This window comes from Nelumbo lutea, chromosome 8 (assembly GCF_056320005.1).
Source record: "Nelumbo lutea isolate HS-2025 chromosome 8, American lotus-T2T, whole genome shotgun sequence".
Lineage (NCBI taxonomy): Eukaryota > Viridiplantae > Streptophyta > Magnoliopsida > Proteales > Nelumbonaceae > Nelumbo > Nelumbo lutea.
In genome coordinates, this window is record NC_142691.1 from 18,037,974 (window position 1) to 18,059,671 (window position 21,698).

The window sequence follows — 21,698 nt, forward strand, 5'->3', positions numbered from 1 at the left end:
AGGAACAACTCGAGGTTGGTTTGCATCTCCCTCTACACCCCTTGATAGTGGAGATGTTAAACCACTTCAACGTCACCATTGACCAGCTTCATCCCAATGCCATTTGAAACATGATTGGGACTATATCCTGTGCTACGAGTACTGCCTTCCTCTAGACCTTGATATTTTTGCCTCTATCCTTTGTATAAAGAACGCTACTCCTGGGGTTCCTCCGGAGAGGCGCTTTTATTACCTCTCTCCCCGCCGCGGCTATAAGCTCTTGTACGAGTTGTCGAATAAGATTCCTACCTAGAAGCAGGATTACTTTGTGGTCCGTAACCCCGAGGGGTGGCCCTTCCCCACTGCTTGGAGGGGCGCCATCTAGGACCCCGGGGCCGAGCTGGACCTTGAAACTTGGAAAACGATGTTGTCCTGGGCGTCGGTAGGCTTTCTTTGCTCGAAATATTTGACCGAGGAGAAGCTCGTGCAGGCAGGCTTGAGTTCGGGTAGGTCGGCCTTCTAGGTCGTGTAGTGCCTTGTACACATGTATTTTGTTCCTTGTCGAACTAATGTCTTATGGTTTTTTGGTAGCCATCATGTCCAGTGCCGATTCATGCTGCCTTCTCTCGGGCAGCCAGAGATGCCATGCGCCTCTTTCGAGAAGTACTAAATTCGGGTCTACTGAGGCGGTTCTACCTTCTCCTCTGCCTGAGATTCCGATGCCCCCTCCCGAGGAGGCTAGTGGGATTAACCCTGGGGGAAACGAGCTCCCTTAGCCGGGGGAGACTCCCTGTAATCCCATTCAGCCCCGTCCTTACGTCCGGTTCCCAGTGGGAAATCGGGAAGGGCTAAATGATTATCTGGTGGCTCGCCGGAGGAGCCGGAAGGCGATCACTAATGACGAGATCGCTCAATGGGGAAACATGGAGCCCAGGGACCTCTCCGCGTTCGCCTCTGCTCATGGTATGGTGGTAAGCGACCTTTTTCCCTCATCTCTCTCTTGTTTTGCCCTTTTCCGCTATCTTCTAATCTTCTTTTCCGTCGGCAGGTGAATTCCGCCATCCATGCCATGGCTCTCTAGACACACATCCATCGTATCGACGCCCTCGATCAACGGGCTACCAACCAAAAGCTCCAGAGCAAGCTCGATCAGATCCGGGGCAAGCTCCATCACACCCGCAAGGGGAGCGAGTCTTAAGAGCTGCTCGTCCAGGGCCAGGAGGCTCAAATCGCCTGGCTTTTTGAAGAGAGCACACATTACAGGAAGGAATCTTTGAGGATGGCAGCGGAGAGGGAGTTCCTCAGGAAGCAGGTGTGGGAGTTGGAGTCCACTCTTCTAAATCGGACTCGAAACTTTGATCAGATGGTGGAGGCTGAGTGAGAGAAAGCAGTCTGAGATTTTAAAGACTCCTAGAAATTGCAGGACCTCCAGGCGGAGTACGGTTCGAGTTTGTATCGCTTAGGGTTTAAGCTTTGCCAGTGGTTGGTTCGGAATAAGTTCTCCAAACTCAACCTCGACGACATTACTATGAAGGGTTTGTCCATTGAGACGGTAGACCAAGCGGAGGAAGAGGAGACTGACTCTCTAGAGGATGAGGAGGTGGATCCTTGAGGTGGCATTTCTCTGGGCTTCTGGTGGCTTCCGGGTGCCATAAACCCGGTTTTGAAAAGATCTTGTTGGACAGTTGTGCCCCTTTTACCTTCTATTAAACTTTCTCGAGCTGTTTAGCCCGGTTTTTTTTTTCGGTAATGAAACTTCTTCCTCTTTTTTTTTCTAAGTATGGCGTGCTCCCTTTGTTTTTGCTTAAGCGATCTTACCACTTGAGCTTTTAGAGCTACATGCCCGAAGTAGGACTTTTCGGTAGTCATTATCCCAATCTGTCCTTTAACGTTTAAGGCATCTCTATGGTACACCACGAAGTGATTACTGTGTGTGCCCGAACTATGCATTTGTTGATTATTCCTCAATTCAACCAGTGTATTGAGATGAGCTATGATTCTTGATGCTGAGGTCTTCGTTAGCTTGGTGTTTTTGGCCCTTAGGCTGAGGGGGTGACAGTTTGCCCTTGAAGTTTTCCCATGCCATGGAGGCGACTGGGTCTTATAACGTCGAAGTCGTGTTAGCTTAGCATTTTGTCCTTTAGGCTCTGGAAGTGACTCATGGTCTACTCAGTAGTTACAGGTAATATTGCCTTAAGTTGATAATATTCTATGCCCGAGGTACTTGTTTTCCTTCAAGAATCTCGAGCTTGTACGTTCCTTCCCCGGGCACTCACTTCACTCGGTAGGGGCCTTCCCAGTTGGACCCGAGCTTGGCAGCGCCAGGCCTAGGTACCATAACTTTACGATGGACCATGTCGCCAACGCGAAGGTTCTGCCTCTTGACCCTAGCATTATAGTACTGAGCTACTCTCTGCTGGTAGGCTGCGGTTCAGATGTACGCGAGGTCCCTTACTTCATCGAGTAGATCGAGGTTGGTACGTAGCTCATCTTCATTCGTCTGATCACTGTATACTTCTAATCGTAGCATGGGCACTTCAATCTCTACATGAATTACTGCTTCAGTGTTGTAGGTGAGATTGAAGGGAGTTTCTCCCATGGCAGTCTTCTCTGTGGTCCGGTACACCCACAAAATGCTGGGTAGTTCATCTGCCCACAATCCTTTAGCTCGGTCCAATCGTGCCTTTAATCTGCGGAGGATGGCTCTATTCGTTACTTCTGCCTGACCGTTTTCTTGAGGGTGTGCGACTGAAGTAAAGTTTTGTCAGATTCCCATGTCTTGGCACTAGTCTTGGAATTTGATGTCTTCAAACTGTTTGTCGTTGTCAGAAATCAATACCCGAGGTAATCCGAAGCACATACAATGTTTTTCCAAAAGAAGTTTTGAACATTTCAGGTCGTGATCGTTACGAGGGGTTCGACTTCTACCCACTTGGTAAAATAGTCCACTACTATGACTAAGAACTTCCTTCCACCCGTCGCTGGCAGGAATGGGTCGAGTAGATCGATGCCCCATTGTGCAAAGGGCCATGGACTGGTGAGATACTTGAGGTCGGCAGCGGGTTGGTGGTGGATATTGGCATGTCTCTGACATTTGTCGCATTTTTTGATGAGTTTGATGGCATTTGCCTTCATTGTTGGCCAATAATACCCTTGTCGGAGTGCTTTTTGGGCAAGGGCTTTGCCCCCCAAGTGTCGCGGAGTACAAGTTTGGCTTCAGTAGGCCGCAAGCAATGCATATAGGGGAGCGTGTAGGATCTCCTGTACAGCCGCTCGTCTATCATGATGTATTTGGCTGCCTGGCGCTGCACTCTTCTGGCTGCATTGTGATCTGTAGGGAGGGTCCCGTGTAGCAAGAAGCTCGTGAGCAGGTCAATCCAGCTCGGCTCTGCTTGGATGACGGGAGCGACCTCCTCTGCCCCCCTGAGAAGCTAGGCCGAGACAGGTCCTCTATGTACACGGTTCTCATGGTGATGTTGCTAGTGCTGGATAGAGCATCAGCCTTAGCGTTCTCTGACATAGCGATCTGCCTGATGAAGTGTGACTAGAAGTCGAGCAGGGCTTCTCTAACTTTGGTCAAGTAGGCAATCATGGTCGGCTCGCGAGCTTCATACTCGCTGGTGACCTGGTTAACCACGAGCTGGGAGTCACTACAGATAACAATGTGCTTTGCTTTTACTTCCCTGGCTAGGGCTAGTCCAGCTATCAACGCCTCATACTCTGCTTCATTTTAGACGTCGCGAACTCGAAGCGTAGCGCGTATTCCAGTTTCGTGCCGCTTGGGCCATGTAGAACTATTCCAGCTCCGCTGCCCTGTTGGTTAGAGGAGCCATCTACGTGAAGGATCCAGGGCTCCTCATCCCAGCTCGTGATTGGCCGAGCTAGGATAGATGCCACACTGGCTACTACTTCATGGGGTTCAGACTCGATCGGCCTGGGAGCTTCGGGCTCATCCGAGCTGGGAGCACCGTGCTCAACCGGCCTGGGAACTTCAAAGCTGAATGTACATTCGACTATAAAATCTGCTAAAGCTTGGGCCTTAATGGCAGTTCGCGACTTGTACTGGAGGTCGTACTCGCTGAGCTCAACGGCCCACTTCGTCAACCGATCAGAAACCTCGGGCTTAAACAATACTTGCCTCAGAGGTTTGTCGGTGAGGACAATAACAGTATGAGCTTGGAAGTACGAGCGGAGCTTCCGAGCTGCGATTATCAGTGTGTATGCTAGCTTTTCCATCTCCGGGTATCTCGTCTCTGCTCCCTGCAATACTTTACTAACATAATAGATGGGTCGTTGGTCCCAATCTACTTCCTTTATTAGTACCGAACTAACCACTTCATCGCTCGCCGAGAGATACAGTTCTAAGACATCACCCTCACCGGGTTGGGTTAAGGTCGGCACACTAGTGAGGTATTTCTTGAGCTCGTCGAATGCGAGCTGACAGTCTTGGGTCCATTCGAACCCTTTGCTCTTAATTGCCTTAAAGAACGGCAGACAACGGTCCACCGATTTAGACATGAAGTGGCTTAGGGCGGCTATGCGGCCATTCAACCTCTGAACCCCCTTCAACTTTCGGGGTGGTCTCATATCTAAAACGGCCTTAATCTTATCCGGGTTGACCTCGATGTTGCGCCAGTTAATGATGTATCCTAGGAACTTGCCCGAGGTCACACCAAACACACACTTGTTTGGCTTTAGTCTCATACTAAACTTACGTAGAATTTCAAAAACATAATGCAATGTGAGAATTGAGTTTCGACGACCATGTCGTCTACATAGAGTTCTACTTTCTGCTGATTAATGGCACAAATAATTTATTTACAAGCCTTTGAAAGGTTGCCCTTGTGTTTTTCAACCCGAAGGGCATAACCTTGTAATAGTATAGGTCGAATTCCATGATGAAGGTAGTCTTTTCTTCGTCCGCCGGGTCCATCTTGATTTGGTTATAGCCCAAATAGGCATCTAAGAAACTTAGCAACTCATGCCCTGAGGTCACGTCTACCAAGCGGTCGATTCTGGGGAACGAGAAGCAATCTTTTGGGCAAGCTCGATTCAGGTCGGTGTAGTCGACGCACATGCGCCACTTGCCATTGGCCTTCTTTACCAGGATGGGGTTGGCTACCCAAGTCGGGTAGTGGACTTCTCTTATGAAGTCCGCTGCAAGGAGCTTTTCGACCTCCTCGTCGACCGCTTCCCACCGCTCCAGGGCTAGGTTGCATTTCTTTTGTCTAACGGTCCTAACTACAGGATCAGTGTTCAGCTTGTGAGTTATGAGTTCGGGTCTATACCGAGCATCTCTGCCGCGGACCATGCAAAAATATCTAAATTTTGAAGTAAGAAACTTACCAGTTCTGATCGTAGAGGTTCCTGGACGGAAGCGCCAATTTGAAGCGTTCGGGTTGGATCCGCTGTTGAGGTCGGAATTGTGACTGTTTCTTCTGTGGGTGTGGCTCATTCTTCGCCTTGCTCCATAGGCCGCTCTAGCTCGAGGTCGTCAGCTACCTTGGTTTTTCCCTCCAAGGCGGCGACGTAGCACTTACAAGACTTAAGCTGGTCGTCCCGCGCTACTCCCACACTGAAGTTGGTTTGGAACTTCATAGCCAAATGGTAAGTGGAGACCACTGCCCATAGGACATGGGTGATCAATCGACCTACTATGGCATTGTAGGGAGAGGGGGTTGCGACCACTAAGAAGTCATACTTGAATCTGACCACATAAGGCCACGTGCCGATTTCCACAGGTACTGCTATTTTCCCAAGGGGTCGGACTTCTTCTCCGCTGAAGCCTACTAAAGGAGTGTTTGCAGGCTTCAAGTTGTCTCTCTACAACTGGAGCTAGTCAAACACAACTTTGAAAAGGATGTCAGCTGAGCTACCTGAGTCGACGAGTATGCACCTGACCTCGAAGTCATTGATTCTTAGCTTTATTACGAGCATGTCATCATGGGGGTAGTGGACTCCTCATGCATCATCTTCTGTGAAGAAAATTGGCTCTTCTGTTCTCGGCTGCTTTGAGGGGTTCTGCTCCTCCCGAGTGGCCTCACGAACCGATGTCTGAGCTGCCGCTGAAGTGCAACCCACAACGACTGAACCTTCCACTATCATGTGGATGGTCCCCTGAACTGGCCTCTCCTCCGGAGGCTGCCTCTGTTGTTGTTCAGCCAGCCTGCTGTTGGACTCGGGGGCATCCTTACTGTGCTTCCCTTGCCAACCTATTTTATTACTATTATTATTATTCTGTACAAAGTTTCTTAGATATCCGCGACGGGTGAGCTCCTCTATCTCATCGCGGAGGTTTTTACAACTCTCGATACTGTGACCATGATCTTTGTGAAAACTGCAATACATATCCTAATTTCTTTCATTGGTATGGCCTCTTAGACGGGGTGGCCACATTACGTACGGGGCATCCTTGATCGTCATTAGGATTTCAGCCCGCTTTGCGTTTAGTGGGGTGTAATCAGCTTGGTCCGCTATAGGAGGTCGGAAAAGCTGACCCGACTTTGCTCCCTGAGTTGTGTCCTTTTTCTTTCGGTTGTCCCCTTGACTAGAAGGCTCTCCTTCCCTCTTTCTTTTTTCGGGCACGTCCTCGCCCTTTTGGTTGATCTCCTCTTCGGTGGCTATGAACCTGTCGGCAAGTTTCAGGAACTCGGTTATGGTCGCTGGTCGGTTGACGACCATGTGCCATTTGAACTCTTTGTGTGTCACGCCTTTCTTGGTTGCTATAAGGCATACGGCGAGGTCCAAGCGCGGTATCTGCATACAAGCATCGTTAAACCACTTGATATAGCCTTGGATGGACTCTCCCTCTCTTTGCACTATGCTGAAGAGGTTTTCTTCAGTTCGGGGGCACCGTTTACTGGTGACAAAGTGGGACGTGAAGGCTTGTGCGAACTGCTCCCAACTTCTTATCGACCCAGGTGTCAAGTTCCGGTACCATGTATGGGCTACTCCTCTAAAAGTAGTGGAGAAGGCCACGTACATGCATGACTTACTAGCTCGCGTCAGGTGCATCTGTGACTAAAAGGCATCTACGTGATCATTTGGGTCAAACGACCCGTCATACTTGTCAAGAGGGAGGAGCTTGAAGTCTTTGGGCATCGGGACTGCCAGGAGCTCGGAGGACAGGGGGATGGAACCGAGAGTAGGGGTGCTTTGGCTTCGGCTGAGCTTACCTCTTCTTTTCCCATGAGCTTGGGCAAATCGCGAGTGATAGATCGGTGAGCTCGGCGGCGGTGTCTCTACTTCTTGGTGGGCTTGGCGTTCATGTTGCTCACCTCTGCGCTGTCCGGAATGGTCTGCGCAAGGAGTATCTTAGTCTGTTGGTGACGACTACGAATAGAGGGGTCCTGCTTGGAGTCTGTTGTCTGGACCTCGAACCGATTCTCAAGGAGTGGGATTTCAAACTTTGACTGCCGAGGTGACGTAGACCCGACGAGTTGGGGGCCTCTCGACCTGTCCGCCCGCGGTGAGGTCGGGGTAGCCGGTCTCTCTCGTCTGCTGCGGGGGGAGACCTGATTTTTTGGGAGGTTTTGGGGGATCTCTCCTTGGCCTGAGGCGCACTCGTCTTGGCGGTGAGACTTAGCTTGCTATGAGGCCAGGTGCCAAGGCGGGAACTGCACCTACTAAAGTTGAGGGTGAGGCAGTTGGGGGAACTGCTATTGATACTGATGCTGGATGACCTGGTGCAGTACGTGTTGTTGATAGAGCTGAAGTTGCTGGAACTGTTGCATTTGGGCATGCATGGCCCGCATGCACTGCATCAAGTCCTCTAGTTGGTTTGAGCTGGCCGCTGGGGGCACAACTGAAGGTTCGATGAACGTCGCTCCGACAATAGCAGGGAGGGGCGACGACAGGTGCCACCGTGAGAGGCACATTCAAGCTGGGGATTCCATTCGCTAAGAGGGGGACGGTGAACTGTCCGATACAGATAGTAGGAAGCTGGGGTTGTTCTCTGGAGTTGTCCATTTCTGTGCTTCGTCCGACGTTGCTAGAGGAAGCCATGGGCGTTGGATTGTTTCGAGGAAGATAAGAACTGAGAAAATTTAGATAGAAAGGCCTTTTGAAGCGTTTCCCACAGATGGCGCCAAATGATGCTGCACGATCCGGGCACTCCTAGTTGGCTGCTGACTGGCTCCTCGTTGGCAACGGACGACACCTGAGAAGATGAAAGGAAAGATTCCCGGGGATTTTACCCTGAGGGCTTTTATAGGGGTGCTCTTATCGGATCGGGTATAACCGCCACTAGGCCCCTGCCGCAGCTGTTACTTGCCAGGGCTGTGCAGGTGGCCATTGTGGCGTACTCCTCGCCCGGGTGAGTGACACGTCTGACCGGTACGGTCTGTCAGTTGGAAGCTTCCTGGAGGGTGCTAGTGCAGCTAGCTCGCGAGTTATCTCGTGGCGAGCTTGGAACATTCCAAGATTACCCTTAGTGAAATTGGTCCTCGGAATGACTTGTCTGCTAGGGAGCTCGAACGAGCTGATAACTTTAGCTCACGAGCTATAGTTGCCTCAGAGTATCCCTTTATAGATAGATCGGGGGACCTAGAGCTCGCGTTGTGGCGAGCTCTTCCCTTTGCGCGCTATGATGTAGCGAACTACTTTATGGGCCCGTTACTTGGTTGCACTGGGCCACAATGCCGAGTTGTCGCTTATGCTGAGTCAGTGTCTACGTGTCACCGTTTCATAGGTTGGGTCAAATCATCCTTCATCAGGTATGAAGACCCCGGGTCCAGATGGTCTTAATATTTTTTTCTTCAAAAGGTATTGGACTATTGTTGGGGATATTGTATGTAAAATTGTTAAAGCCTTTTTTCATTTTGGAAAGTTGAATGGGAATCTAAACAGGACGTTTATTACTTTAATCCCAAAGCGGGAAAACCTGGAGGGGGTAAATGATTTCAGGCCTATTAGCCTTTGTAATATTATTCTTAAGATAATTTCTCAAGTTCTTGTGAATAGAATCAAACCATTTCTAGATGACATTATTTCCCCCTTTCAGAGTGCTTTCATACCCAATAGACAAATCACAGACAATATTCTCATTGCCCATGAGATGATGCACACTATGAAAAAGAAAAAAAGACAAGGCGAGGATGCTTGCTTGTAAGATTGACATGGAGAAGGCTTATGATAGGTTGGAATGGGATTTTATTAGAAAAGTGCTTGTTAAATTTGGTTTCCATGACAAATGGATTATTTGGGTCATGGAATGCATTAGCTCTGTTTCCTTCCAGATTCTCATTAATGGCTCACCCTCCAGAGTCATTAAAGCCAATAGGGGGATTCAGCAAGGTGACCCCTTGTCCCCCTACATATTTGTCCTTTGTGCTGAAGCTCTTTCAAGTAATCTTAATAGGGAGGCTGAATGTGGTACAAATGGGGTGGGCTGTAAAGCTTCTAGGGGAGGTCCGACAATTCCAGTCCTTCAGTTTGCAAATGATTGCATTATTTTTGCTAAGGCCTCAATTAATGCTTGCCACAAAATTAAGGAGATATTGGATAGATTTGCTAAAGCTTCAGGTCAGCTTCCTAATTATCATAAATTGGCCATTACGTTCTCCAATAACATCCCCTTTAGACTCTAAAAAGTGATGGCCCGAATTCTCAAAATTCCGATAGGGAGTAGAAATAAGACTTATCTTGGAGCCCCTATCATTGAGGGTAGAGTATCAAAGGATACTTTTAAATATTTGAATGAGAGAATGTCTAACAAACTTGCGGGTTGGAAAAACATTCTCTATCTCTTGCTAGGAGGTTAACTTTAATCAATGTTTCTGCTTCCATGATTCCACAAGTTGTTGCTGATTTAGATAAAAACAGAAGGGATTTCCTTTGGGCAAAAGAGAATTGTCGAAACCCCATCTATCTTGTAAAATGGAATAGGGTTTGTACTCCCAAAATGTGGGGTGAACTAGGTGTGAAGAACTTCAAATGGCTTAATAAAGCTCTTCTCGCTAAACTAGGGTGGAAAATTTTAAATTATCATGATAATCTTTGGGTCAAGGTTGTCAATAATACATATCTTAGAAACATTAGTTTCTAGGATGCAAATAAGAAGAAAAGTTGGTCTTGGGATTGGAGAGGTATTATGGGTTCAAGAGATCTTATTAGAAGGGGCTCTATGTGGATGATTGGCAATGGTAGGAGTGTGAATTTTTGGTTGGATTCTTGGGTTGGAGAAGGCCCATTAATAGAATTGAGGGACAGTAATGTTCCAACTGATGTGAATATGACTCTTTGTAGGGTAATTGATTTTGAAAGAATAATATGGAATAAGGATAGCATTTTGTCACTTGCCAACCAGCAGATTTGGCAATTGATTAAACCTATCCTTATTCCCCATGAGGAGTCTGAAGATAAAAGAGTTTGTAAGTTCACCCCAAATGGGAACTTCTCTATTAAATCGACCTATGAGGAGGAGTGTCGATTTAATGGTGGTGTGGATTCTGCTTCTGAGTTTCAGAAAAATTTTTGGAATATCATGCTTCTGCCAAAGATTAAAATTTTCCTATTCTTTTTACTTAACAATAGACTTCCTACAAAAAACAACCTCATTTCTAGGGGCTTTGGGCTGGATTCCGCATGTCTTTTGCGGGGAAGTTGAAAATATCGACCACCTTTTTATTAATTGTAGTATGGTTAAGCAAGTTTGGAGTTGTCTTTTGGGAGAATTGCCGATTCCTATGGGCTCTTCTATTTCAATGGACAGGTGGTGGAATAATTTATGTAAACCTGTTGGTATCTACAAAGACTGCTTCATTAGAGAAAAATTTGCTCGTGTCTCTTGGTTCATTTGGAAGAATAGAAATAGTAAATGTTTTAATGGTCATACTTATGATGCCAAGACCATCATTAATAGAGTATTGGCCTACTGGAATGAAATTAAAGAGATATCCTCTTGTGTGATTAACAATAACAGGAAAATGGTAACCCACGTTGAGTGGTTCTGGCCCAAACACAACTGCATCAAGATTAACTTTGATGCCTCTTGCTCGAATAGTGGCAATTATGCAATTGGCTGCATTGCTAGGAACCATCAAGGCAATGTCCTGGAATCTAAAGCTATTGGCATTGGAATTTCGACTATCAATCTTGCTGAAGCTTGGGCAGCTTGGGAAGCTATTAATATGGCTATCAACTATAGGGATCAGAAAACCGTCATTGAAGGTGACTCTAAACTTGTTATTGACTGCCTCAATGGTAGACTTGCACCTCCGTAGAGATTGGAAAGTGTCATCAAAGAAAGCCAAAACCTAGTGAATTTCTTCAACTTAAATATCAAATTTAGGCATGCGTATCGAGAAGCAAATCAAGTGGTTGACTGATTAGCTCGTAAAACTCTTTTCGACAAGGGGGTGGTAGGGGTCTTCGCTTTAGTGATTTTATTTTCATTTGTGAATTAGATATAAGGGGAAGAACTACCCAGGCTTGTGTAGCTCATCTTTTGCTTAAAAAAAAAAAAAAAAAAAAAAAAAGAGTACCAAAGGCAATCATGGGCCGGGCCAGATCCAGTTTAGAGGATTTATTTCTGAGCTAACTTAGATGTATTGGCCTTAGGTCGCCTATCTAATATTCAGGTCTATTAATTTACCTTTTTTGTCCATCAAATGAGAATGCAATTTGGACTGTAATTCGAACCAGATACACCTAGATCCAAACTCAATCCTATTAATGTTTGGATTTGATATATAGTATGCATATTGTTGGGCCAGTGGGCCTCATCACATATGTTTTGTAATATTTATGATTTGATCAGATTGGATTGAGGTGGACCCAGATTCGATCAGAAAGAGATCTAGTATCTGAGATTCAAATCTGGTTTAATCTGATTTAATTTTTTATGCAATTGTATAATTAGATATTGATAAAAGCTGTATTGATGGTTTTTTTCCTAAGTAATGCTAATGGCATATAATTACAAAACTACAGATTTAAATAGGTTATTTGTACAAATGGATGTTTTCTCATGCCTTTGTTTGATGTAGGAATATTGCTAGTATCGTCAGGTGGTTGTTTGAGACTGGACAAAGCATAAATAAAGGCCTATATGTGAACTTAAAAGGTGATTAATTTTGTCCTTTTGTGATTAAAAGGCCTTTTAGCACTAGCTGTGGTCCTGATTCCAAATGTCTTAGGATTAGATTGAGCTAGCCAGCCCCCGCTTTGATTTGGTACCCATTCCAATTTCGGAAAGTAAGGTGAAGAGTAAGAGTGTCAAAGCACAATTTGATTAAAACTATTTTTATGCTTGTAGTTAAGATCAGTGCTCATTTAGGGGGTGTTCAACAATTTTGATTGGTTTTTTGTTTTGAAAATAAAAATAGCTCTTGCATGATCAAAATTATATTGTTTTTGCTGTTGTAGCAGTTGTTTTTGTTTTAATAAGTGAAATCAATGTTGTTGATGTAGATATGTAGGCTGATTATTTGATTTTGGAGTGGTTTTTTACTGTTTATCATACGTGTATTGTATATCTTTTATTTGTTTTACTTGTGGGCACATTGTTCCTTTTTCATTTTTTTTACTCTAATGATATAAATATCATTTTTGGGCATTTGATTGGACATAGCCTTTCAATTTGTTATCTGCCCTTTTGTACTATTTCTGATATGGTATTAGAGCAGATTCGGTTTTAAACGCACTCGTCTATTTTAACTGAAAGACAAAGACAATAGAAGGCTATTCTTTTGACTTGTTGATAAACACTTTGGCTGCTATACAAGGACTGGTTCAATAGGCTATTTCTTGTTGTTTTCTTGTAAAAGACGAGGTACCGGATTTGCTTTTTTATTCAGATTTCATTATTGCTCGGTTATATCACTATGAAATCATAGATTTGGTATCGCCCTCATCTCTTCTTGCCTCCTATATCAGTAGGGGTTATTTATTTATTTTTTGGACCGCTACGTAATCTATTGTATTTTGGATGCTTTTCTCTATTAAAATCAATCCCTAATTTGTTGGGTTTATAGTTTCTAATTGTTCTACATCATATTAGATCTGTTTTAAGTGGAACAAAGTCCGTTTTTCATACCTTTTCTTGTTGCAATGCTTGCTTCTTTGGTGTTTTACTATTTAAATGGCTTTACACAAAAGGGAATTTTTGTCAGTTAAATTTGATGGAAGTAGCCATGCTTTGTCAAAGTTGCATTCCCAATTCTATGTTGAGGGACAAGGTCTCTAGGGTTATATTGATGGTTCAGTAACAAAACCCGATGAATATGATAGTAAGGATTTGAAGCAATGGAAGATAGATAATGTAAGAATTGCTTATTGGATTCTTGCATCAATTTAGACTAATATTGCTAGCTGTTCTAATGAGGAGACTTAAGATTGCTTGGGAGATGCTTGAATACATGGAGAAGGTTTATCAATAGTCTAATATATCCAAATAATATTAGATTGAGACTGAAAATCTATGGATTGACAACCCTAATTCCCATGCACCTACTGCTTTTAAGTGGAGGTGGCTAGCACTATTGGATATATGCATTTTATTCATGCCCCCCCCCCCCCACCACCACACACACAAATGCACAAACCTCTATTTCCAATCAGCTTTGTGTGCTTTCATGGGATATAACTCAAATTATAAAGGGTTTTTTTGTTATGGTCCTAACAATTATTCATATCTAGATTTCTAGAAGTCTTGTCTTCCTTGAAAGTTTTTCTTTCTTCACTCATATTGTTAAAGTACTTACTCATTTAGTATTTGTTTTTCATTCTTTCGATTTTGTAAGTCCTTTGAGCTCCTCATCTACCATCCTCCATACTCTCTGTCAATACATCAAGAATCATATGGTTGTTCTAGATCTTTCTCCTCTGCCCCCTTCACCACCAGCTCATGGTCCTCCTCCTTTGCATCATTCTACTCGTATTTCTAGACCTCCTAACTGTTATGGTTTTCCATCCGACCATAATTCTTTTTCTACCTTTTTGTCATCTATAGATATTCCTAGAATTCATCAACGGGCTATGATTATTATACATTAGAAAGAGACTATGGATGCTGAATTATATGACCTTTTTGAAAATGATACATGGGATCATATTTTTATACCTCCAAATGCCACATTTATTAGAAGTTGTTGGGTATATTATGTAAAGCTAAGCTTAGATGGGAGTTTTGATAGATTTAAGGCTTGTTTGGTGGCATAAGGATATAAAAAAAGAGTATGGAATAAATTGATTATGAGAAGACTTTTGCACCTAAGACAAAGATGGCTATAGCCTACCTAGTGTTAGCTATTTTTGGTCATCTAGACCTTTATAGCTAGTGTTAGCTATTTCTACATTGAGACAATGGGCGGATATTCATTAAATGGATGCTAAAAATGTCTTTCTACATGGTCATATAAAAGAAACAATATTTATGAAGCCTCATTTGGGGTATTGTAATGATCAAACAATGGTGTGTCACCTCAAGAGGTCTCTCTATGATCTTAAACAAGCTCCCCGAGTTTGGTTTGAGAGATTCCATGTCATTATGGATGTGGGATTTATGCGAAGTCCTTTGACCTAGAAGTGACATGTTCCTCTCAATCTTGATGGCATTACTCATTTGAATGACCTTTTGAGTCAATCTTTTAAGATAGAAGATCTTAATCTTCTTACTTCTTTGGCCTAAAAGTGACATGCACCTCTCAAGGGTATTTTGTGATTGCTCTTGCATGCTTTCTGATGAGCAATTAGTAGGAAAAATTTGTATTTATAAGTTGCCATTTATCCATAATATCAACATAATGTTGCTAATAGATTTATGCATGGTGTAGTTATTAGAAACCCATTCATAGGTAACCAATATGTTGACACAGTACGTTTCGCCCTTGTGCATGAGAAAGACCATATTAATTGTTTTTTATATAAAATATCAATTTTGCAATGCATTTTCTTTAGAAACTAGGTATTATAAAATGTTGAAAGAAAAGGTTTGAAGAGGCAACTTGGCTCTCTTAAATCTTGTCTCTCTTGACTCAAAAGAATCAAGAAGGGAAGTTCTTTCTACATCCCACCACCATTTGTCCATTCTCATCCAGCAAACATAAATTCCTCTTATTCTTTCAACAAGTAATAGATTTTATTATATGTTTGAAAACCTAAAGCCCAAGTTGAGTTTCTCCTTTTGACTTTCCTTCTAAAATCATAATAAGTACTTTAAAATGATAAAAAAAAAAAAGTTTTTCTATATGTTGGATAGAGGTTAATTGTAGGGCTTATACATGTAACCTCAAAATCTTAGTTATAAACAAAATTGTTATGTATGCATAAAGAAAAGGTATTAACCATTTTTTTTCATTGTAATTATTGAATCAAGCAATATCGAATTTGAATCCAATTAAAAATTTTGATATTCAAATTCGATTAAATATTTGAGTATTCAATTTGATCGATTAATTACTTTAGGTGATTAATATATTATAAATATTAGTTTTATTATATAAAATATATAAGTATATAAATTTTTTATATAATTTAAATATTGTATAATTATATAAAATATTTAAATGTTTTATATTATTATATATAAGAATTATATAATCAATTATATTTATTGAATCGAATAATATCATATTCAAATTCAATTCGATTATATTGAATCTCAATTTTGAAACTGAATTTTCAAATAATGTTGACACCCCTAGATGAGTTGCACTGGATTAAATATAAATAAGGGTTTTATGGGTGAAGCTTTACATCTAAGTAAAGTTGGAGATGGAGTGGGATGGGTGATGGCTAGAGGTGCAACTTGGGTCCAAATGGATCGAGCATTTCTCAAATTTAAAATGGGCCTGAACCCAAAAACGAGCATGATGTAGTTGTTGGAATTCTCCAACTGGGACAATCCAACTTGCACCCCTAGACCCTAGTGGCTAGTGAAGGTGGGGATTGGACCGATTGGTCCCAGGTCAATGGAACAACATCTATTAACTATATCAACTGAACCAGCTGACACCTTCACGGGGTGCTTAAACCTTAATCTTATTTTGTGATTTAAGGGTTTGTGGGACCGGCTGTGGTCCAAAAGGCTTTGGGATTATATTAAGTTGGGACAACCATCACTTTGATTTGGCGTCCAATCAACTTTTTAGATACTAAAATTCAATTGAACGAGTCCCGAAGATTTGGATGAGTGGTTTTGTCTTTTAAAAGCCCAAAATCACAAAGCTCTAATATTAGAGTCTGTATTAGAGTCTGTTTGAGAGAGTGCAGATCTACTGCCCACATAAATTCTGTTCATGTCTATTTACATAACATCGCAGTCGTATATGAAGAATATCTCATCCTCCTACATATAGTATTAATGTATTATGCAGGGAAAATATTTCTAATTCATGGGGATAGTGTGTTATGGGTGGACATGGACAGAGCTATCATGGGTAGGAGATCCAGAGTCTGTTTGATATGTCTTTTGGAAGATAATTTGGTTTTTCAAAGACTGTTGTTAGACTGAAAAAACAGTCCCTTTCTGTTTAGAAACGAAAGACAGGAAATTAAAAAGACCCGCATCCTAGAAAGCTCGCAGAAGTCTGAATTGGCAAAAAAAAAAAAAAAAAGAGAAGCCTCAAATCAAGCTTTCTTCCTTTCTGCACCTAAAATCTTTAGTTTAACAGCCCGGTAGACCATGGCAGATCAGGATGCTTACTACATGGTCTTAATCTTTAAAAATAAGACCCAGTATTTTAGTCATCTACACTGTTGAAAGATCTTCCTTAAAACACTTGCCAAACAATACCTTACGTTTTATGCATTGAGGCTTCAAACTGTTTATCGTTGTGTTTTAAAAGCAACTCTTACTACAACCCATAATTCAGAAACGAAAAACTTATCCAAATGGATTATCAGATGACGCTTTGGTTGTATTGCTTGTGATCGACAAGGGATGCTTCTCAAGAACCGTGCTATAAAATACCCCCCAAAAAAGAAGCCGTTCTATGAAAGTTGTTGGCTGGGTTGAAATTTATTCAATAAATAAATGTGGGAACTGGGAAGATGATTAGGTTTTGTCCTTTTGGATCCACACAATGCAAATCAGCCACGTGCAAGGTCCTTCAGTCATTCAGAAATCTTTCCTAAACAACCTTATTTATAGACATTCTCCTGTTCAAAATGTTATATAAAATAGACCTTTGGAGGAACCAACTTGGCTCCCCAATTTATAATTAATAATTTTTAATATCTACTAACTATTAACTAATAGTTAATTTAGAGATTAGGATGCATTTCATGCAAATCCTTCTATATATGCATTATATATATATATATATAAAATAAATAATATTTATTATAATATTATTATCCTAATATATATTAACAGAATCCAATTTTATAAAGAAAGATCCCATTTTATAACTGCATTTTCTTGAAAATGACTACTTATAAAGAAAAATAGAAAAAGTTGAAGTAAGTTTGTCTCTCTTTATACTCTGTCTATTGACTCAAGAATCAAGAAAGAGGAAGGAAGGTTCTTTCCATTTCCCATCATCCATTGTACTGCTAAAGTGCTATCCCATAGCTTTTTCTACACTTAATTTCCTTCACCTAATTTGGTCTGGGTTTCCATCAACATAAATTCTTCTTGCTTCATTGTTCTAAAAATCAATTAATTTCATTTTCTTTGAACATACTCAGAGCCCCATTTCTGTCTTCTTTCCCTTTTGCCTTTTAGTTTAAAATCAACATTAGTATTAAAAAAAATAAAAACTAGTAGGTCCTTTAATAAGGTAGTAATTACTTTTTTTTCATGAAAACAAATGGTGAACACGCCTTTAATTGGTGAAGTGTAGAGGAGTAAGGACACAAAAGGAATAAAAATAAGTTATAAAGACTGTAGGTGAAAAAGAAAAAAAAATGAGACTCATTGAAGGAAGAAAAGCGAAAACTCTCCCTTATATATAAAGCAATAGATAAAACAATGTTTTTTTTTTCTTTACTGCTGAACAGAAATTCATCGCAAATAAAATCAATTTACTACTTCCTAGTTATTAGAGGATATACAGCACTTCATATTTTTTGGGCCCTTGCATATTTCTAGGACACCCACTAGTGGGCCCAAATTTCTTTTGGTATGATATAGTTTGCTTTATAGGGGAATCAAAGGGTAGGTACCGTAGGGTACACATTAGGCCCAGTGGCCATACTACAGAGAGCATGTGGCCATGTTTCGTGGGTTTGATCTTGCACCTCCTATTTTGGTGGAATGCTGACCGATCATCTCAACTACTGCTGGGTCATGGGCACTAATAGGCGTAAATAGGCTATATTATTTTTCACTGCAGTTATTATTATTATTATTATTATTATTATTATTATTATTATTATTATTATTATTATTATTATTTGATGTACAAAACTTCAGCTAGTTATTATAATAAGCTTTAGTAGCAAACAAAATTTATTTACTTGATTATTAGGACCTACAGCACTTCATATATTTGGGCCCTTGTATATTTCTGGGACCAAACCCACCAGGGGCCCAAATAGACTCCATTATTGATTGGATCCAATGTGTTAAACAGAACCCTATTACACTTACCAAAAAATAAATAATAAAAAAAAAACAGAAGAAAAACAAAGAGCCCTATTAATGGGGTTCTTGTACATCCTCTAACCTGCTACCCATTGTGACCCATATTAGTCAGAGGTCATTCAATTAGCTTGGAATTTAGCCCACAGAACATTCAAGGAAAGGTTCACGAGTGCAACCAAAGAATTCGGTCCCAACCCTTTCATGTGACCCACATGCTCCAGTGATACCAGACAGAGACCCATGTGTCCCCTGAAATTTATTGCAAATAAAATCAGAGCATCTACAGAGAGAGAGAGAGAGAGCCACAAACAAGTGTGTCTTTTTATATGAGGTGGGTTAGAGCAGACAATTACTGAGATGGATTAATTCAAACTTAGTTTTCTAATGTTGGTTTCGCCTGTCTACTATCAAGTTCTATCAAATCATCACCTAGGAAGCTCTACTGAAATCTTCTTTACTTAAGCTAGCTTGTGGGTGATTCCACCAGTTCATCATTCCTAAAACATCAATTACTATGACCACACACAACAGCTTTACTGAGCTCTGAGCCTAAAACGAAATCATGTCATGAAATTATATATTAATATAAAGGAGTCTTGCTGACATACTTGTTCAGTACATAATTACATATATACACATATGCACATAAATATGTGAGCTACCTTATGGCTATTGCAAAATTATGTTATGTTTCTTGTATATAATGATGTACCATGTACCATTAACTGTGAGCATTAAAAACCAAACAGAGGGGGGAAAATATGAGGGGGAGAGTTAATGCAGTTGAGATGGAGAGAACATTGTGTACAGGTTTTCTTGAGGGATAAGGTTTCTATGTTTTCGGTTTTTTAGTTTTACAATTGTTAATAAAATTTACAGTGGCCACCCCTTCATCACGAGTACAGTTTAGAGTTTAAGAAAAAGTCGAAACATAAATGTGACGGAGTAATGTGAACCATAATATGGACAAATGGTGGTACATTATGGTTAGGAAATGTATACCTACTGTCCCTTTTCCATGGTTTCGCTTAATGGTAAAATCTCGGGCTGACAAGTATGAGAAGATGGGTTTCAATCTTAGAGTAATCACTTTGTAACAAAGACATGGAAAGAAGGAAAGAAAAGAAGATACAAACGAAGGTTAGGTTTGTATTCAGTCTGCCCTTCCCAAGACCCAAGATAGATGGGTCCAACATTGGATAATTGTCTTTATGCAGATGATAATACTAATCCAATGGACAGGAAGCCAGTAGCACTGAACCATGGTACCTGGACAAGCACATAAGTTGGCATATTTTCAAAAAAATAACAACCCAAATTAACTTTGATTGTACAGGGGGGATTGCTTATCAGTTATAGATATTAAACCAAAATTTAGTTATACTGTGGTCTGTGGTAGCCCAAAGCCATAACTATGTTTTTCAAGACTCCAAATTGCTGGTAATTAAAGTGGAATCGGACTATTTCAGAGGTGGGTGTGACCAAAGCACTCATACATTATCTGGGTATGTCATAACTGTAATCCACTTCAAATGTCATGAAAACCAAGCAACCACACAATCAATCAATTAATTAAGAACCATGTGATCCAGTTCACAGAGGCAAATGGCCAGCAAATAGCTCACTCAGCACGGGTCCAATGGTTATTAGACCCATTTAATCAGAAGGAAGCTCCAGGACAGATGATAAATATTGAATGGGTACAAGAAGCAGCAACCTATAGAAGTTCACATGAAGCCTTGAAGAGTCAGCAACTCAGCCTTGTAAGCTTGAAATTTGGATTCCCTTGTCCAATTCCCTCCCACATAAAACGGAATTCCACAAGGTTGTAGTTGTGGCTCCCATACTATTCTTTATCCTTGCCGACCGTGATTGAAGCCAATCTTTCCAAAAGGAACCCTTAGACCATACTCCTAAGAGTCTGAGATAATCTCATTTCAAAAGGAACAACAAAATAAGGGTCCCATGCACATTATTTTATTCAACTCTGTCACTCTTCTAATCTCAACCACCCTCCAATTTCAAAAAGAGACGAAAGCAAGAAAAATAGAAAATAAAATCAAAGTGGCCCAACAAAGTAAATCAAGCACTACCTTCCATAAGTCTTCACCTTCCTTTCTAGCTTTAAATAGCTCCACGCTTAGACCATCTAACCCAGACACCCACATCACACAAGCCATGGACTGGTTCTCCTGGTTATCCAGAACTGGCCTCGAGTCTTCACTTGTTTATGAATACAGCCTCGCTTTTGCCCACAATGAGCTCGAAGAGGAGGATATAATTTACTTCAACCATGAATTTCTGCAGAGTATGGGCATCTCCATTGCCAAGCATAGGCTAGAGATACTCAAGCTTGCCAGGAAGGAGAAGGGAGGAAGGCTGCATCCTGTGACAAGACTTCTGGCAGCAATCAAGAAAACCAAGAGGTGTTTTGCTAATTACATCCACTCATTGGTTCATCGTGATGAATCTGCTCTTGTTGTGGTGCCCAGACCTTCTTATGGTCAGAAGTGGAGAGGATCCATGCTGAAGAGGAATAAGAGGTTGATGAAGCTCAAGCAAGGAAGGTTGATGTTAACAGGTGGATGTGCAATGGTTGAAGAGCCTCCCATTGATGCTGGGGAAGCTCCTGTTGTTCAGGATCTATACAGTGAAGAAAAGGTGGATGATGATGATGATGATGATGGATACTGGTCCACAGCAGTCGAGGAGATCAGATGGGACACAATGTTTCAGGATATGAAGCCCACATGAAGCTCTTTTTTTTCCTTTTTCTTCCTCTTTTTGCAAATGCTGAGAGATGGTTCTTTTTTGTTCTACCACCAGAGAATTTGGTTTTGTGTGTCTCAGAAGGCTTCCTTACTTTTTTTTTCACTGGTGGGTCTTGTAAAAAAATCACTTTAGCACCATAGATCACTACTACATTTCTTTTTTATTTTTTATTTCTCATCATCTGGTAGCAAAACAAGCACCAAAAGCTTGTAAGAATTGGCCTTTTCTCCACTTCTAAGAAAATAAGTGGCAAAGGGAGTCTCGTTTAGTTGAAAGAATTGGCCTTTTCTCCAGAGCAAACTATTTTAGAGAGGTTCTAGACTCAAGAATGCCAAGCCTCAAGACCGATCAGGGTGCCTTTTTAGAGTTAAAGTAGGACCCAGAAGAAAAACTTGCCCTGTGAGAGTTCAGAGCTGTA

At 41.6% G+C, this 21,698-nt stretch overlaps 1 protein-coding gene across 1 annotated transcript; it reads left to right on the plus strand.

Moving 5' to 3' along the window:
* The first annotated feature begins 20,548 nt into the window (after positions 1 to 20,548).
* Positions 20,549 to 21,441, plus strand: LOC148843104 (uncharacterized). The gene has a single exon (XM_088957764.1). It carries the CDS (start codon positions 20,687 to 20,689, stop codon positions 21,260 to 21,262), a length of 576 nt encoding a protein of 191 aa, XP_088813890.1. The 5' UTR covers positions 20,549 to 20,686; the 3' UTR covers positions 21,263 to 21,441.
* Positions 21,442 to 21,698: the final 257 nt, after the last annotated feature.

Coding starts and splice junctions, on each gene's coding strand:
- LOC148843104 (XM_088957764.1), top strand. CDS start 20,687: ATGGACTGGTTCTCCTGGTTATCCAGAACTGGCCTCGAGTCTTCACTT.